Here is a 19,766-nt window from a genome sequence, read left to right on the forward strand (position 1 = left end):
AATTGCTTAGGCTTAAAGACACCCACCTTACGGCATTAGTGTCAACCATAGACCGGGTCCTAGAGAAACTCTCGTCCATGACTAGGTCGTCCTACCACCCATGCTTAGTCTAATTCAATTCCGTGCCTCTCGACTTTAGAACGAATGAACAAACTTAATCAATGACTATGGCCGATAATCAAAGATTAAACATAACAAAACAAGCATGTGGTGGAAACAATTGATCAATATTATTATGAACTTTATTTAGTCATATTATATGTTTGATTTTGCATGGCTCCCCTAGCCTTTAGACTAGAGAATTTAGCTACTCATACTAAGATGTAAAATGCAAACTAATTTGTAAAGAATATTAAACATGGTTATATGAATTATATTAGTTAAGTGATATAACATATGTAAAGAACAAAGCTAAAGCAAATATGAAAAACTTGATTATAATGACTATGTGATAACTAAAGTAATGGTGTAAATTGTAAACTTGTAATGAGAAATACCTTAATAAGGAAGACTTGTATGGAAGAACAAGTAACTAATAACCAAACGATTGAATGACAAATGCTTGAAAATCTCTTGAAATACAAACTATTGAAAGATTAACTAAGGAATGCTTAAACAACTTATAACTTAAATGAAAACTAAAGAGAGAAAACTTATAATGCTTGAGGCTTATTGTAGTAGAATTAGTCGTAAAATGAGATGCTTAGAACCTAGGAATACCTCTCCTATTTATAGGAGAGGAGGAGGAACAAAAAACAACCGAGAACCATGTGGCCCCGATCGGGGTTGGGCGGCCCCGATCGGGGTGGTGTGCCTCTTCGTCATTCCACTACGCCCGTGCTTGATTGCGTGAGGGATCTCTATGCTTCTTTCGGTAGTGCTCAATTCCTAGCATCATAAGCTCTTCTTGGCATCCAAAGCTTTCATGGCATCCAATGCTTGACCTTAGTAAGGACATTGAAGTTGGGCTTGACTTTGATTGTTGGCAACATTTGTAATTCTTATTTCAATCCAACAAATCTTCATGCAAACATCAATCCAATGCTCCATGCTTAGTCCAATGTTTGGCCTTATTTAGCTTAGTGAACTTTGGTGTACAAAATCATAGGAAAAAGCCTCTAAATGCTTAGATTCCTACAAAACCGTAACAAACACAACAATACACCTAGAACACAAAATTAGCTCAAAAGTATACTAATTAAAGTATGATAATCAATAGAAACCGAGCTAAAATGAGGGGTAAAAGTATATATAAAATGAACATATCAGAAAGAGAGCCCTGGATATAGGAATGGTTGTAGGTGTTGAGGTTATAAGCGGTTATCGTTGACATGCGGTGGTGATGAAGATAATGAGAAGAAATAGCTAAGGATCTAGCATTAGTGGGTGACGAGGACGTAACATTTATCTTAAGCGGAGAAGGATGCGACAAAGAGAGTTTGATGGTCGTACATGTTGCAGTATATTTGGAAGTTTGAGTCTTGGTGTAGAATAAAGGATGGATTTGTGTTGTGGTTGATATTATTAAAGGTCATGGCAGTGCTTGTAGTAGTATGATGTTTATGAGTGTGAGTAAACTTCGAGGACGAAGTTTATTTTAAGGGTGGTAGAATGTAACATTCCGTTTTGGTGGTTGATTTTGTTTGGTGGATTGTCTTGATATTGGATTTGCTAGTGGATAATATGTTAGTGAGAAGGAGTTAACGGCATTTGTGGAAGTAGTACTATGTAGTTAGTGTTGAGAGGCTATGCTATAGTTGATACAATATCGTGAGCCGCGTTGTGGAGGTAGGCATAGTTGGTGGAGATAGTATTAGGTGTACATGTTTTATAGGTTGGGTTTGAACTTCCGGGATGAAGTTCATTTTTAAAGAGGGAAGACTAGTACTCCCTCCTATTCTATATATTCTTCCCTATTTCCTAAAACGGATTATTCAGGTTTTCTTCTCCTTTCTTATTTTGGAAACTTTTACTCTTATTTTATTCATTTCTCTCTCCTATCACCAAACCCCACCCAACTCTTTTCCTCATATTTTATTACTTTCCTCAATGTTTTGGCCCCACCATTTCTTATTTAACTCATAATTATTCATCCCTCTCTCCAATTACCAAACCCCACCCAACTTTTTACTCTTATTTTATTCTTCTCCTTAATTTTCGTGCCCACAAACAAAGGGAAGAATACATAGAATTGGAGGGAGTATAATTTTTCTTCTCCAAGTAATGTGGGACATTTTTATGTGAGTTATATTTCAACATAACTAAATATAAGTGATATATGATCAAAACTAAATATAGATAACAAAAGAAAAAAAATATGAAAGGATAAATGCACTAGATCAATTACTAATAAAACTAGTGTAGATTCCGTGTTAAAGCACGAAATTTTTGTGATATATGACGACATAGTGTAAAATACATTGGTAGAATATATTTTTGTACAAATATTCACAAATAAGAATTATATAAGGTAGGCCAACAATTTTTTTTTTTGGCAGCTTAGGCCAACATTTATATAGACTATAGAATGAGCAAAAATGTTAAGCCCAATACTTAAGAATAACTACCAAAATTCTTTCAAAAAAAAGAATAACTACCAAACATGTTAAGGCCTAATATATAGCTGAAAAAAATTGAGTGGAAAAATTTCTAAATTCGCCTATCCTTTTAGTAAATAAAGGATTATAGTGATGACCCGCTGATAATAAAATTATAATGAATAAAAAATCATTTTGTTGACAAATGAGTGAATTCTTAATATTGACTTATCAGTAAATTGGGTTCTCAGTATTATAAGTGAAATTTGAGCTTATATAACATATGAAAAGTGGAATACTATCAAAGCAAAATTACGCTAAGCACCCTCCACACATATGTGTGGATTTTAATGCGTATCGATTAGGAAAAAAAAAGGGTTCAGTGTGAATATGTGATGGTTTCTCATCTTATCCCTTAATCATGATGAAATGGGGGTTCAATCTCTCCTCATAGGAATGAAACAAACTTCTTGACTAACTCTCTACCCCTTTGTAAGAATACTGATGGGGCATATTCTGCACCCGCTGACCAGTCAACATATTGAGCAAGGTCAAAGATATCCACAGCAAGTCAACGGCTTAGACAGCCTAACCGACGCCACCTGTCGGCCTGTCTCTTGTGCCTCGGCGGGGACAACTAGCCAGCCGAGGCAAACATCCGCGAACTCATATCCAAGACCCCTCGGCGGGGAGTCAACAGGGCCCGCCGGCCTGCCATGGGTCCCTCGGCCGAGGGGTAGATCAGTCTTTCCACCTGTTAGCCACTTGGCCACTTGGCCACTACGTGACAAAAGGTGAAAGTCTATAAATACTCCTCAACTCTCATTGAAGAAGGGATCCACAATTTAACCTAAGAATCACTATTCATCTGGTAATATCTTCCTTATCTCTCTACAATATATACTTCACCAAGTAACAACAACTTATCTCTCTAAGTTTACTGACTTGAGCGTCGGAGTGAGTTCGCTCGGTCCAAAGCCGAGCCCTCAGTTTGTTCATCGTTTCAGGAGACCGCAAGAAGGATCCAATTAAAGACGTCATTCTACAAGCACGGGTGGTAACGTATAACTGCTCTGGAATTATACCCGGAACAAATACTTATGGTGACTACTCGCGGTTGTCGACGGTGAACACCCTACTTTGCACACAAAAATTAATATAAAAAAGAATATTGACAAATCACCCCACTCTACACTTCCCTCGAGCACCTTTACCAACCACACCAAGCCACTGAGAAGCATAAACAAGGTAAGGGGTGATGTAGATACAGGCCATAGGCTACAATGGATGTGGTTGATAGGAACAAAGACGCCGATGGTCCGGAAGGACAAATCGGAGGTCGTGAATTGTCTTGAAAATGAGATTTATAGCTGCGATGGTCGAAATGTTGAAGCTTAACTTTATCAATTAAGTGTACTTATAATGTTAATACTTCGTAGAAAATAATGTTACTATGAAATACTTTTGGAGTTGAATAGAGGGACTCATATTTAAAATCACACAATATGATAAAACACAAATTCTCATTTGAAACGGATATATTCATCTTAATCTTAAAACGGGTCAAGTATTACATGATAAAAACAAAATGCATTAAAATTAGCAAAAAATGTCTCATCTAAACAATTAAGATGTTATGTAACCCGTTTTATTCTAAAACCATCTTAAAAAAACCTATTTTTGATAATAAAAAGTTATAAATAAAACTATTCATTTAAGTACCATTAACCAAATGGATACCAATATTGGATACAAGTCCATACTAGATTACACAAGCATACACAATACCTAGACAACCAAATCTATAGCCGTCTAGTGTCTACATCATTAACAATTTCCATAAAATCAATCAATCATCAAATCTACCACTCTCTTCACATTTCACACTTCCTTCAACTCAATCTAACCTAAACATAGTAACTCCCCAATCATCTAACCTAGTACACCCATACACACCCACATAGTAAAAAAATCCGTCTCATACCGTAAAACGATCCCTTTCCATAAAACAACCTCTCATCCATTTATAAGCAATCTATTTACACAAATAAACTGCCTCACAATATAAAACCGTCTTACTCAAAAAAAAAAAGTTTTTTCCCAAAAAAATAAAAATAAAATTGTTTTTAACTTTTTTTTTTCCACACACTAAAAAAACCCGTCTCATACGGTAAAACGATCCTTTTCCGCAAAACAACCACTCATTTATTTATATCTATTTTTACAAATAGACCGTCTCACAGTATAAAACCGTCTCACTCAAAAAAAAAAAATTAAACCCCTCAACTTTTTTTTTTTCCCAAAAAAAATAAAAATAATTTTTTTTTTCCCATACCACCCACACACTAAAAAAAAACCCGTCTCATACGTAAAACGATCCCTTTCCGCAAAACAACCTCTCACTTATTTATATCTGTTTCTACAAATAGACCGTCTCACAGTATAAAACCGTCTCACTCCAAAAAAAAAAAAAAAAAAAAAAAAAAAAAAAAAAAATTAAAATCCCACAACTCATCCACAATCTCATCAAACCAAGGGTCAAGATTAACCAAACAAAATCCAACGGTAAAAAAACAAACACAAACAAGATTTTAAGCCCAAAAAAAAACCTCAAAAATTAAATCTCCACATCTCTATCTCTTCAACTAAACCCTTCTTCTTTGCCCTTCTTTCCCCTCTTCCTTCCATACCCACAGCCACCTTTTTTATTTTTTTCATTATCGACTTTAAATCCTGGTTCCGCCACTGCCCGTCAAAAAAAAAAAACATGAGTTCGTCAGCCACAACAACGGATCAACCCAAGACAGGGCCAACCAATCCGGCGGCGCCGGTGGCGCCGACGGCGGCGACACCGGTGGGTGCGCCACCGGCAGGGGCGGTATGGATGCAATACCCGGCTGCGGCGATGGTAATGCAGCATCAGATGATGGCTGCGGCACCACCGCCGCAACATTATCCACCGCCGCCACATTATATGGCGGCGGCTGGGTATCATCCACATCATCCTTATTTACAACATCCACCACCACCGTCACCGCACCGTCACCCGAGGAATAATAATCATCACCATAATAATAATAATAATGGTAGCGGAAATAGTAATAGTAATAGTAACAGTAATAATAATAGTAATAGTAGTAACAACGAGAGCGAAAATAAGACTATTTGGGTTGGTGATTTACATCATTGGATGGATGAGATTTATCTTAGTACTTGTTTTGCTTCTGCTGGTGAGGTCTGACTTTTTTTAATTATTTTTATTTAATTTAATTAATTTATTTAATGTTTTTATGTTTATGTTTATTTCCATTTTTGGTAGATGACATGATAGTTTTGATTTTGATTGATATGTTTTTATGTTTTGGGTTTTTGATTTGATATTTTTTTTATTTATGAAAACACAAATTCTAGAATGAGACGATCTCAAACAGTTAGATTTATGAGTTGTTAGTTAATTAATTAATTAATTAATGATTTTGATGATTAGTAATTAGTTAATTAAGATTGTTGTTAAATTTAATTGGGTAGTTTTTAATTAATGCTATGAATGTTTGTATGTTTTTATGTGCATTAATCAATTTATTTATCAGTGAATTAAATTTTAGATCTTGGTGTATTTTGTTGGTAATTTGTTAGTTTGTGTTTAAGGAAAGGTAGTTACTTGTTTAAAGTTTAGTAAATCCATGTATTTTACCTTGATTTATGATGTTTTTAGTATGACATTATGAATTTCACTTTTGTTTTACCATGATGTAATATATTGAACAAACCGTTTAAGTTAAGACGGTTGTAAACAAGAATTGATGTATATTGAATGAAAGACATGTTTTTTGGGAGTGTGTTGGTTTGTTAAGTTAAAGTATGTGATGTAAAAGTATTGATGTAACTTGCATTACCATTTTGTTTGGAGTGTGTTGGGTTGTTAAGTTAAATCATTGTCATAACTTGCTAAATATAACAATCATTAGTTTATATTGTTGGAATATGTCCGATTTGACGATTTCTAATTACGGTTTTTTGAAGTAGTAGAATCCTTCAAATTTGGGTAGGGTAGTTAAGGTTGTTTGTGGAAAATGTGAGTGAATGTGTGTGTGTGTGTCATTGGGTATTTGGAAAAGGAAAAGGAAGTTATTGCTTTTAAGGTTGTTTGTTCCTTTGAAGAAAACATGTATGTCATGAATTTGTTTCCCATTTCAAGTAAGGAGTAAGGAACTTGTTGTTTGCTGATCTGTACTCAGCTGTATGTAGTATGTACCTGTATGCCTGTGTTTACAGTCATCAATTATTTAACCGAATTGTGTCGATTAACCGAATTATAACAACAGCGTCCACGTATCTTAAAAGGTCCCCGCAAAAGGCGAGCTAAGAACAAAGAAGGGGTTAGAATACATAGCCTTACCTCACAGTATCCTGATTTACGAGTTACAGAGTACAACATTGTATAAAAGTCGATATATGTTTACTTCCGTTTAAAAGTCAGTTTGGGTTGAAAGGTCTTGAACTGTTTCTGTTTGATTCTGCCTTGATTAACTGTTTCATTTTTGTAAGTCATACTAAACACGAGGTCTTGGGTGTGTCTCGTATATGACACAATCTCACTCACTAAAACGAAAAAAATTATGGTTGCAGATAGCATCTGTGAAGGTTATCCGAAACAAGCAAACAGGTGCATCAGAAGGATATGGATTTGTTGAATTTAACACCCACGCAGTTGCGGAGAAGGTTCTACAGTCTTATGGAGGCATGATGATGCCTAATGCAGAGCAGCCATTCCGCCTGAACTGGGCAACATTCAGCATGGGAGAGAAGCGTACAGATAACGGTTCTGATCTTTCAATTTTTGTCGGAGATTTAGCTGCTGATGTTACTGATACAATGTTGAATGAATTATTTGCTACTAAGTATCCTTCTGTTAAGGCTGCTAAAGTTGTCATTGACGCCAATACTGGTCGTTCTAAAGGCTATGGTTTTGTAAGATTTGGTGATGACAGTGAGAGGACTCAAGCTATGGCTGAAATGAATGGTGTTTATTGTTCAACCAGGCCTATGCGTATTGGTCCCGCTACTCCCCGCAAATCTCTAGGATATCAACAAGGTAATCCATAGCATCATTTGTATCCTGCCTTGAATCTTGCTAGCACGAGTAATTCATCTATTTCTTCACGCATAAGTATTTGTGCCAGTCTTTATGTAAGACCAACCCGCCACACCCATACAATTAATTAGATGGGGATTACACAAGTAATTGGGTTGGTTTCACATAAGAGACCGTCCTATACAAAGACTCGCTGATTTCTAAGACATAAATCTAATATCTGCCCTGCTTTTTGAAATATAATTTTTTTTCTTTTCATCATCTTGCTGCTGTAATGCTGTTAGGAATCAGCTGACAGTTTTTCAAAGCTATTTAATTGTTTTTGGTGATTTGTTTTACTTTTGATATGACAACAATGATAAATGATCGTACTTGTAAAACTTTGTTCACCACGTTATTTGATAAAATTTTACTGAACTGTGAAGCACTTGCTTGTAGATTTACAATGGAGTCTGTCATTGCGTAATTAATATAGTCATTTTGCTAGTACAGTACATTTGTGAATAGTGATGTAGAATTGTTTTCCCAGTTATCAATGAATGGGATTATTTCTGTCATTGAAACCATGAATCGGAGTAATTGCAGTGACCTTGTAGTTGTCACAGTAGGGTCTTTGTTCCCACCATTAAATTCTTTTCTTTGGTGTAAAGTGTAAACTATTAAGTTGTCTTGAGATACTTATACTCCGAATCACTTATCAAGATTGGATATAACAGGAGAGTGTAGTCTGTTTCTTGAATTAAGATCATCATTATGGTCTCTACTTCCTCAATGGAACACGAGTCTTGTATAGAATATCTACTTACATGCTTGATTTTACTAGGTGGGTATGGGTCCAATGGCAATTCTGGCCACGGGTCACAATCTGATGGAGATTCTTCAAACACAACTGTGAGCTTTCGTTTTTTCTCGTGAATAATGTGATTGCAGACCTGGCAACATTAACGTGACTGTGAAATTGATTGTTATTTTCTGCTGCAGATCTTTGTTGGCGGGCTAGACCCAAGTGTTACTGATGAGGAGCTAAGACAACCTTTCTCCCAGTACGGTGAAATCGTCTCTGTCAAAATTCCAGTAGGAAAAGGATGTGGATTTGTGCAATTCGCCAACAGGTAAACCATATGCATTATTCACTTTGAAGATACGTAGTATTCCTTCCGTATTATTTTGTCAGAATTTTCTTAGCATTCTACGTGCCCTAGCCCAACATTGGTCACTCGGATATTGGTATGTCCGACTCCTGGACACTTGTAATCGAAACAAGAGGATTTATTCGAAAACTTGGACATGAACAAACCCCTGATGGTTACTTATTTTTCTAGAGACCCGCTATCAAACATCATAAGCTCAATTTGACTCGTTCATTTATCATGCTGTCTTTTATGAAATGTACTCTCTGCAGAACTAATGCTGAAGAGGCTCTGAACAAGGTAAATGGAACTGTAATGGGCAAGCAAACTGTCCGTCTCTCTTGGGGCCGCAACTTGGCTAATAAACAGGTATGTACCGTACCGTCTTCCCTTCTACTGGCAATTCTACTGTCAATCATTCTGCTATGAATCACTTTTGACCTTTTTCCCTGTTTCTGAATATACATTGATCCGAAAGCTGATTCAATCTTTAATATAGCACCTATGTTTACATCTATGTTATTCCGACACTTCACTTAGCTGCCGTGTCCCGTGTCCCGTATCCGACACCTACTTGTCCGATACCAACACGACACTTCGACACTTAATTTTAGACCAAAAAATTGAAAAATTCGCACAAAATTGCCATATCCACTCGACACGTGTCCGACACGACACCCATGTCGGAGAGTCGGGGTAACACAGGTTTACATTTCAATTTCAAACATGAAACTAAATCATGATATAAACTGATAACTGTTTTGTTCGGTTTTTTCAGTCGAGAGGTGATTACGGAAACCAGTGGAACAATGGAGGGTACTATGGAGGACCAATATATGAAGGCGGCTTTGGATACATGCCACACCCTCATGATCCAACAATGTGGGCTGCGTACGGAGGCTACCCAGTCTACGGAAACCAGCAACAAGTTAGCTGAAGAACCAAGACGACAATGCCACAGGTTTATCGATTAGCGATACAAACCCGCACTACCTAGGCTTATTGGTTTAATTTATTCATAGTAGTGCCTACTGTTATGTAGAAGAAGTTTTATGAACCGCTGAACCTCGAACCCCGAACCCCCCAACCTCTCCTAATGTGGAGTGGAACTGAATTTTGATAACTCCCACACTAGTTTTCTTGCTAAGATGTTCTTTTTTTTTTTTAATTAGACATTCATTAAGGATAATCCGAAAAATGGAATGAGGAACATGCTCCTTTTAAAATACATTTTTCGAGTTTTAATATCTTTAACTGCATTATATTATTACTGTTGTATGTTATGATATCTATACTCCCTAAACTGCTGAAATCTTACATCAGTTCCTCTGAATTCTGATGAAGAACTAACTGTGAATCGACGACCATGGGAGTATAGATGTCTATTTTTAGATGCAGTTCCGACCATGATACTAAATCTTGGTCGCGGTACTGAATTATATAAGATGATGCATGCAAATTATACTACTTGCCTACAACAAGTGTAGTCGAAAGGGATGCTTATACTCCCAACACCCAAGAGTTAATTTTTCATCGGTTTTTTCTTGTAAGAAAACGTGTTTTTACCTGTCACATGAGCGAGTTTAAAACTTTACGTTGTAAACGGTTTAAAAATAGATCGAAGGCCATAGTAATCGCACTTGAGATGTTGACGGTTTTTATGAGTAGTTTCTGTGATTAGGCTACAACGATTACTCATGGATAAATTCCGATAATATAATATAATCAGTTTATTTAAATCAAGTATTCAAACTAGTGACACGATATATTTCTGAGTGACGTTACGACCAACCTGAAGGAATTTGCCACTTCGGGAAATGCCTGCAATAAGAAGACCAAAATCTAGCAACTTTTAAAAAATGCCATTTGGATCAAAGTGTATTTAGTCAAAAATATACAATCAGTTTTTCTAATTAAGTATCAAAACGAAGTGATACGGTATATTTCTGAGTGATATTACAACCAGCGTAAACGAATCTGCTAATTGAGGAAATGTCCAAATTAAGACAACAAAATCTAGCAACTTTTAAGGAATGCTATGACTACTCATCAATTTATCATAGAATTTACCACAACAAGTAATGAATGAACTAAAGATCCTAAAAGAATGTGATATTATAGGATGAAATGAAAAGCATAGCTTAAAATGGAAAACTAACCAAACACTGAAAATTCTGCTTTTTATAACAAAGATATGATGACATAATCATCATAAAATCATCATGAATTCAGTGAAGTTAGTTTTCAAACAGTAAATGTAATGTGACACTCCCAACTCTCGTCCACAGTTAATACGAAGTATATGATTGACACGTGGTAAATAAATTACGTAGTAGCATTGTCTAGGTTCTGTATTTTCTGTAAAATTTTACAGCTAAGCATAGGCTGCCTTCTCATTGTATTTTGGTAGGTACAGAGTATCTGTCTTGTCTTTGTGGGTTTACTTTTACAGACTCAAAGGCTGCTTATTTTGTCTCATTTAAGTCAAATATTTCATCACAAATTCTCATTATAGATACGTATATACGGATATCACTTTCCCTCACAAAATACCCATTTGTCATAAAATGGGAAGCACATGGGGGGTGCCCCACCTTGTTCCCCCTACCCATTTTATTAGAGGTCTTTAGCCGTCTATTCGCCACACTCATCTATACCAAGACCTATTGATATTTCATCGACCTCTTTTATTTATTTATTTATTTATTTATTTTTATTTTTATTTTTGAGAATTGAGATGTTGATATAGAGGTGATAACGTGCCGAGTCGAGTCTAAACTTGGCCTAGTTCGGCTTGTTCAAGAATCAAAACTCGAGCTCGAACCAATTTCGAGTTTATCCGAACTTGAAAAAAGTGTGTGGTTGGATGAGTTTTGACCGAGACGATCTCGAGTTGCTCACGAGCTGTTTCGTCTCATTATCAGTTATCACCCCTATGTTAATACATTATACTTCAGAGATGAGGTGGCTGTTTGGACGGGTCAACACGGCTTGGTTGTCTGCTTGCCATTACCGCAACCTCAGTGACACTTCCAAAAAAGAGATGGCTAAATTAAAAAAAATTGTGCTTGCCGATCTGGCTCGATCCACCTACAAGCCGGTTAAAATGAAGTATGTGATATGTCATATTGCCCGCCCGCCCCCGCCCCATGGGCTAGTTTAGGGTAAAATAAGCCCAGTAGGCAAGTCGCTCGTGGATAGAGCTGGCCAACGCTCGGCCTTGCCCGACCGGCCACAGTGGGTCGAAAAATGGCAACCCATCAACCAACGTGTTTAGCCCACCCCACGCATGCACTTGGGCCGGGCTCAGACCAGATTTTTCCAACCCTGCTCGACCAGACATGTAAAATAAAATTAAAGAGATTAATATCTATAGTTATATACTTATATGCCAAACTCGGATCGCGTTTGAGTCTGACCAGCCCTAGCCCCGGCCTGTCTCTTCTCCCTAGTGTTGGACTGTCGGTCAAGGGCCAGGGTCACCCAACCCAGCTCGGCCCGACCCAATGGCACTTCTATTGGTATTCACTCTCTCTTAAAACTAATTACATAGTCGACTCATCGCAAAAATTTTGCCCAATTCGCTCATTTTTCTCGAAGCATAATACGTTAAAAGTGGTCACGCCGATGAGATGAGAAAGTCATCATAGCACGAGAAGGAGTGGAGGACAAGGTGGTGAATAGGTGGTTATAGGGACTGGCGGAGCCACATTGTAGGCTTTGAGAACAGAAACCCCATTGGTTTTCAGCAAATTATTTTTTGTACACTTCGAAACAAGATATGTTGTGGTCTTGATTGCAAGGAGCAAGTATTTTACTCCAATGACCTGAGTTAAGCCTTGTGTGGTAGGCATTTGGTTTTGGTTTGAAACACTCTGACCCCACTTCATTCTAAGCCTCGCTCCGCCACTAGTTATGGCTGTGGGTGGTGCGTAAGTGGTGGTCACAACTCACATGTGAGTGGGTAAGTCATGAACTCACAACGGTGGTGGATGAGTGGTTCACAGGTGGTGATGGGTGGCACAAAAATGATGGTAAAGAGGATGACGCCGAGAGATGACGGAAGTGTAAATAGGGGTAATTTACCTTATGAAACAAATTGATAGGCCACCTGGTTTTGCTTCAAAATATTTATGCAAAATACACGACCAAAAAGGGCGGAAAAAGTATTTCTAAATCTATTCTATAAAATTGTCCCTTTTTCAGGTTTTAGCTTGCTAATGAAGTTGCCTACGCTTTAAATTTAATTGTCTCTATTATAGTATTATTCTCACAATTTCATACACCGTTTGTTCCAACCGATTCTTAAAAATACTACTTACTCGGTCTTAACTGATTCTAGTGGTCTCGGCCTAGTGCTTAAGATGCAGGCATAGTGGACAACATGTATTAGGTTTGAATCCCCAACTCCGGTATTGTACTGCCCTTATGGTTCATTTGAAAAAAAAATAGTGCAACAGATCTGATAGGTTAATCCCATGAGTCCATAATACTGAATCATAGACTTCACTCGGAAAAAGCCCATGATAAAGAGTTAGACTATGAGGCCAAAGCCCAACAACTTCAGTGGTGGACAGTAGGCCGGACCCCCTAAACAAATCCCGGTCATAACTCCCCAGCAACCGCCACAATACCAAGCGCACGAGGACGAGAAAGTACGAAAGACATGCTTGTTAGTTGTAACACAAACAATGTAAAGAGGCAATTCTAGCACCCTTTGTAATTCAAACACTTAGGTTCCTTCTAATTCACCACAGAATACCAGAAGTCCAGAACCATCTTATTATCTAGTAAAAAAAATAATCAAAAAATCGATCATAAACATCTACTCTGAAGTATAAACTTCGTATGGCTTTGTTTTATAAGGGACAAGTTGGCTTTATTTTGCACCTAATTACCAAAATGACGAAACAAACTTCATACCTGTAGGAATCTTGATGCCATCAAACCGGTTGTTGCTCAACATTTGGACTTTTAGCATGAAACTCAAGTAACTTTGGTCCTCAGAGAAAATGTAGCTAGTTTTATTAATGGTACGTTGGCCAACTAAGCCGCTCCAAACTAGACACATGACAACTTCAGATAATTCAATAGGCCAATCAAAGCAGAACACGTAATATATAAGCACAATAACTAACGGCTATCAACATTACAAGCATGAAGCTCAAGAAAACAACATCAACGCCTTACGCCACCCAGCAAACACCAATCTGGAAGGCTGAAACAAATTACCGATGACTCCATGAGGGATTCTATAACAATCTCAACTATGAGAAAGGGATAAGATGACCAAGCACAGACGATGAAGAACAAAGAGAGATGCTCACAGGGGACAAGTGGACAACAAGTGATACAGCCGCTAGTAGGCGCCGATCTCTGACTAAAAAGTGGCGGTTTCATGCAACTCTGAAATAGGAAAAAGAAAAAAATGGGAGGGAAAGTGAACTAAGATTTCATTATGTAGGGTTATCCTTCATGGCAGCTAAACTCCTGATACGATGAAAAAATCCAACATCGCGTACTATGGCAGATTCTTAGATATGAGATTAAACTTGTGTGTTTTAAAATCGCCAAATCAGGTGTCAACTAGCCAAGTCAAGAAGACAAAAAACAACTAACTTGAATAAGACCACTCGGGAATCAGAAACTTATTAGCATAGCATGAAATCTCATTTCACCCCATGCATCCCTATATCACCTAGCTTCCTCGTAAAAAAATCAACGGTCTACATTTTCGTCCAATGCAACTCAAAACCTTGTCCCATTTTGAATTCTTAATTAAATCATTGTCTCAATGATTTTCCCCATTGTGGTATTCCACACTAATTGTCTATTTTTTTACAAGAAATGCACGACTCTTGCAATCATTCATCTTCATCGCTGAAAGAAAATAGAAGGCTTGTACACATGTTCCATTGTAACAGAAATTATAGGATATTACCATATAGCACATCTAGACACACCTAAATTCTTAGTGCTACAAATTATGTGACTACTCTTCAAATGACCGTATCTAATAATAAGATAAACTGAAATCCACATAGATTAGACAGCAGGAATGCTGAAAGAAAGGACACCAGCTCCTAACCGTAAAGAAGAACACTCGAGAAGGATACTCCTAATACCAACTTGAAAAGCACGTGTGAAACTTAGGGCTTGCTTGACAGCTTAAAACTGAATTCCTAACGTCCTTTTGAGTATTTATACCGACACCTACCAACTGTAAGTGGGTAAGTTCCTAAGGTTCAAGGACATAAAGAAAGTCATAAAGATCTGAAATGGCTAATAAGAAACAGGGCCTTCCACAAAAATATTTTAAACCGACATCACCATGTTACCAAATGTGTAAACCATGGTAGAAGTATAGCCAAGGCAAATGGTACTATAGAAGCCTCCACACAGTCACCCACCCAGAGACATAACAAAGTATTAAAAGCCAGAAATTCTCAAAGCTTTGCTCATATTTCTATTGTAGAAAAGTAAACAATTCAAGGTTAACTCTGCAATGAAATTTGTTCTCAAATTCGCATAGTTAAATACATCAAGAGCTTCACAAAAGAACCACAAATTCCATTGTTTTAGTGAATCTCAACAATGAACTAATCCATAAATCATCTAGATTAGATAGAAGGAATGCTGAAATTAAGGACACGAGCTCCTAACCGAAAAGAAGAATAACACTCTATTAGAATACACTCCTAATAGGCTAATACCAACTTGTAAAGCAAGTGTGAGACCTAGGGTTTGCGTGACAGCTTAAAACTAAGACCCTCAGGTTCTTTGATCATTCAAATTGATGCCTACTAATTGTAGATGGGTAAGTTCCTAATGCTCTGGCACCTATAGAAAGTTGTAAGGATTGGAAAAAGCTGATAAGAAACTAAGCTTTTCACAGAATGATTCTAAACCGACATCACCATGTAACCAGATGAGTAAGCCATGGTCGAAGTATAGCAAAGGCAAATGGTACTAGAGAAACCTCTACACACCTAGAGACATAACTAACTATTACGATCTAGAAATGCTCAAAGCATTACTCATATTCTATCGTACAAAAAAAAGACGACCCAAGATTGCTCCGCAATGAATTTCCTTCTCAAATCATAACCACAAATTCTATTGCTTTGGAGGATCTCAACAATGAACTAATCCACAAACACTAGCTTACCAGCAAAATCAAATCACGTGTCATTTCCGATTCAACAAACACAGATGTTCGGAAAAAAACATACTTCCTCAGTTCCATTTGATTGTATACGCATATTTCAAAAAATGTATACAATCAAACGGAACGGCGTTAGTAACAATTCAATCACCAGATTAATAAAGTCATTCATCATAAATTACTACCAAAAATCTCCATGATCTTATCCAATATTCAACGATTAAAATTAAAAACAACACATAGACTATTAACTACATATAATCTCACTAAACATAAGGTAAATTGTAAATTATGAAGGCATAATTGACTTAATTTCCTTCGTATTTGGGATCTGCCATCACAAAATGGTAAGCGATTACCAGCACAAAGATGAAAACACCGAGAAAATTGGCGATGAATCCGAGATCTTGATCGTCAATCATCTGCAAATCAAACAAACAAATAAACTCAATGTATCAAAATTGATGATAATTACCTCAATTTAGCGAATTGCATTGTCGAAAATTGAGAAGAGGGAGAAATTTACCTTGACTTGATGCGGATCGATTGATCAGATGTTGAAGGAGAGATAAATTGGGGATTTAGGGTTCTTGAACACTCGACTGAAGTACGGACTAGTAGTTGTTTTGTGATCTACTTGTAATAAGTTGTAACGTTCGATTAACGTTGGGAAATCTGGACGCGGTAGGTGGCCACGACTCGAGTCGGTTTGAGTTGGATTCGGGTTTGCGTTTGTTGGACCAACTCTAACCCAACTCAAGTGAATTGGTTGAATTAAGAGTTAGGACCGGAGACGAGATCGGACAATGCGATTGGTAAAGATTAGATTGTACCTTAATACGAAGTATGTATCTAATGTGAAATACATACAAGCTCAATTAGATATTTTTAAAATAAATATTAGAAAATTGTAGATTTAGTTAATTAGTTGGTATTTACTAATTTCTGGAAGTCAATTGTGCTGGTGAAGCTGAAGCTGGTTCACTCGCTTGTTGCCAATTTCCCGTTGTTTCTCATACTGCTTTAGTTTCTTTACTTTGTCTTACTGGTGCTGTATTATTTTTAAATAACGGATGTATCATGGGCTCAGAGAGCCTAAACATTATGTAATACATCTTTTCATCATTGTCAAAAAAAAAAAAACTAATTTAAACGAACTATTTTTGTTATTATTTTGGAATAACAAATTATAATACCACGTAACTTATTATTTATTCCACACATTTTTATAAAAACCCTAAATTTGGCCCATTTGGTTGGGTCCAGCTCGATCTAATCATATCTTCAGTCTGGTACTGGCTGAACCAATGTAGTTAAGATCTGGTATTCAGTCCACGTTTTCCATAGTTTAGTTTTAGGTCCACCTAGTTCGAAGTGGTGAACACCCTTGTGATTTTAGGACTACAGTAGGTTGGGCTAAGTCATTTACCATACAGTGTGAGTGAGCCAAATATGTTAAACACCTTGCAATATATGCTTAACATTTTACAATATGCCGTAATGTTGTTTACCAAACATGGTCTTAAGATCTAATGGTCCATAACAAAATTGATCTCTATATGTCAATGTTGTTTACCTTAAAATGAAATAAATTTTTATGCGGGAACGCTTGATCAATCTTATATACCCCCTCCATCTCAGTAATTTGTTTATTTTTACTTGTGACACCGACAGGAAAGATGAGGAATCATTTGTTGTTATTATTATTAGATGACAAGTGGAAAATAATGGAGCTAAAAGTTTAAGTCACCCACTAGAAGCATTCTTTATATAAAAAAGTAAACAAATACAGAGTAAACAAGATAATAAAAAATAAAATAAATAAACAAATGATGGAGGGAAGGAGTAATTAATACGGAGTATACCATACGCACATACTAGTAGATCAATTAACCCAATCCACCACATATTGTATTTTCTACACATTAACATATACTGAAAATAAGCCAACCTAAAGATGTGTCCCTTTTAATAAAAATAAAGAACATATTTGTAATACTCTATCGACGTGCTCAGACCTATGTGCGAATTTAATAGACTGTTTGATCTCACCCTAAATCGTTACTATTATGAAAAATTTTCGAATTTTAACATGACCCTAAACGTTAATTACTTTCATGCTCTATTTTTAACACGACCGAAAATGAAAATAATTAGAAAATGTTCTAACAATAATTGTATGAATGACACGGGCCAGTCCACGATTACGCTCCCTCATATCTATCTTTAAAAAATTGGTATTTATGACCTAAATTCGAGACTGTCTGCATCAACATCGCCCTCATGATGATTCCCTTTTTACCAAAATAAAATATCTCTCTTTAAAAAGTTACTAATGGAGTTTTTATTGAGCTAGGTAGGTTTCATAAGTCATGAATTCATGCCATGTATCATTTGTGAAAATATCATAGAATTAGGGGAAAGGTGAAATCATAAGTTTGGTTGTTAAAATCCAAACAAACATCCTACTTCTGTCTTGAGTGAATTTCCTAACTTTGTCGTATGAGAAATCGTATGGGAGATGTTCAAAAAAGTACTTGATTATATTCATTGACAATTCATAAAGTTCAAAAAACAAGTTGGTCCTCTTACACAAATAGCATATGCATGTCCCTTTTGTGAAGATCTTAAGTAATATAGTCATGTGAAGATTTAAGATTTGAAGTTTCGCAAATGCTTCTGTAATGTGGTTTTACAATAATTATCGTAAAACAAGATCTTTTAACAAATGCTTCTGTAATGTGGTTTTACAATAATAATTCATAAATCCGTCTTACATAAGACTAACTCAGTTTCACTCTTAACACGAGTCATAATAGAAATGTACTTTGCTGGTATATGTACTACTACTATCAATCCGTTTTATTAGGGTGCAAATATATAAACTTCTGCTACCTTAACTTATAAGATCCTTATAACTGCGGGGTATTACAGGATTATCGTATCTCCTCTTTAGATACATGCCTATTTGCTCTACTTAATATATATAGTTACTGATCGAATAGAAGAATCAGTTTAATCAGATTGTGACGTTATCAGAATCTCAAACGACAATCAATGACGGAATTAGGATTTACAGTCAGGAGGCGAACGAGTAATGTCATAATATAAAATCGAATTTTTTTCAAAATTTAACCAAAGCTTTTAAAATTTTCATTTTCCGGCGAACACCCCTACTAGCCCCACCACTAGCGACAATCCACGGACAATAAGCAAGCATGACTAGAATGAACTTTTTTTTTTTTTTTTTTTTTGGCAACCGTAAAAGAAGAGATTACAATCTCATGGCCCTAGAAGCAAGGCCATGTGCTATAGCATTAAGGTTCCTTGCAATATATGAAAAACTTAAACAATGAAAAGAATGACTAGAATGAACTTGTTGTAGCATTGTCATTGGCTTAACTAATGATCTCACGTATAAAACCGTCTCGTATAAAATTTCCTGAAATCGATTACATGGACCACAAAATCTCATTATAGACGGACACTATCCGTTTATACGTATAGACAGATACCATTTTCCCTCACAAAATACCCATTTGACATAAAGTGGGAAGCATATGGGGGTGCCCCACCTTATCCCCCCTACCCATTTTATTAGAGGTCTTTACCCGTCTGTTCGCCTCACCCGTCTATACCAAGACCTATTGTACATGGACTAAAAGTGTTGAAAATAAGGTAGAAACAAAGCAAAAGTGGGACAAGTGGCTAGCAAAAACCAAGACCATTCGAATTTCAATTCCAAATGGTTGCTGATGGTTTAGGTTTGTTACCAAGAAAATTGACAATCAACACAAATGGTAAATATCTGGTGTAAGCTGCCAACAAATTAATTAAAA

General features: G+C 36.5%; 2 protein-coding genes across 2 annotated transcripts; one reads left to right on the forward strand and one right to left on the reverse strand.

The window, feature by feature from the left end:
* Positions 1-5,019: 5,019 nt before the first annotated feature.
* LOC141604728 (polyadenylate-binding protein RBP47-like) lies at positions 5,020-9,992 on the forward strand. Its single transcript, XM_074423195.1, has 6 exons — positions 5,020-5,772; positions 7,167-7,632; positions 8,456-8,523; positions 8,614-8,744; positions 9,035-9,131; positions 9,541-9,992. Exons 1-6 carry the CDS (start codon positions 5,305-5,307, stop codon positions 9,697-9,699), a joined length of 1,389 nt encoding a protein of 462 aa, XP_074279296.1. The 5' UTR covers positions 5,020-5,304; the 3' UTR covers positions 9,700-9,992.
* A 6,090-nt stretch (positions 9,993-16,082) lies between these two features.
* On the reverse strand, positions 16,083-16,349 carry LOC141607032 (dolichyl-diphosphooligosaccharide--protein glycosyltransferase subunit 4A). Its single transcript, XM_074426407.1, has one exon. It carries the CDS (start codon positions 16,347-16,349, stop codon positions 16,236-16,238), a length of 114 nt encoding a protein of 37 aa, XP_074282508.1. The 3' UTR covers positions 16,083-16,235.
* Positions 16,350-19,766: the final 3,417 nt, after the last annotated feature.

Source organism: Silene latifolia, chromosome 10, assembly GCF_048544455.1.
Source record: "Silene latifolia isolate original U9 population chromosome 10, ASM4854445v1, whole genome shotgun sequence".
Classification (NCBI taxonomy): domain Eukaryota; kingdom Viridiplantae; phylum Streptophyta; class Magnoliopsida; order Caryophyllales; family Caryophyllaceae; genus Silene; species Silene latifolia.

What these genes read in the sequence shown, in the direction of transcription:
- LOC141604728 (XM_074423195.1), top strand. Translation starts at nt 5,305, where the DNA reads ATGAGTTCGTCAGCCACAACAACGGATCAACCCAAGACAGGGCCAACC. An exon ending in TTTGTGCAATTCGCCAACAG is followed by an intron (nt 8,745 to 9,034) that starts GTAAACCATATG and finishes TACTCTCTGCAG; the next exon opens with AACTAATGCTGAAGAGGCTC. An exon ending in GCAACTTGGCTAATAAACAG is followed by an intron (nt 9,132 to 9,540) that starts GTATGTACCGTA and finishes CGGTTTTTTCAG; the next exon opens with TCGAGAGGTGATTACGGAAA.
- LOC141607032 (XM_074426407.1), bottom strand. Translation starts at nt 16,349, where the DNA reads ATGATTGACGATCAAGATCTCGGATTCATCGCCAATTTTCTCGGTGTT.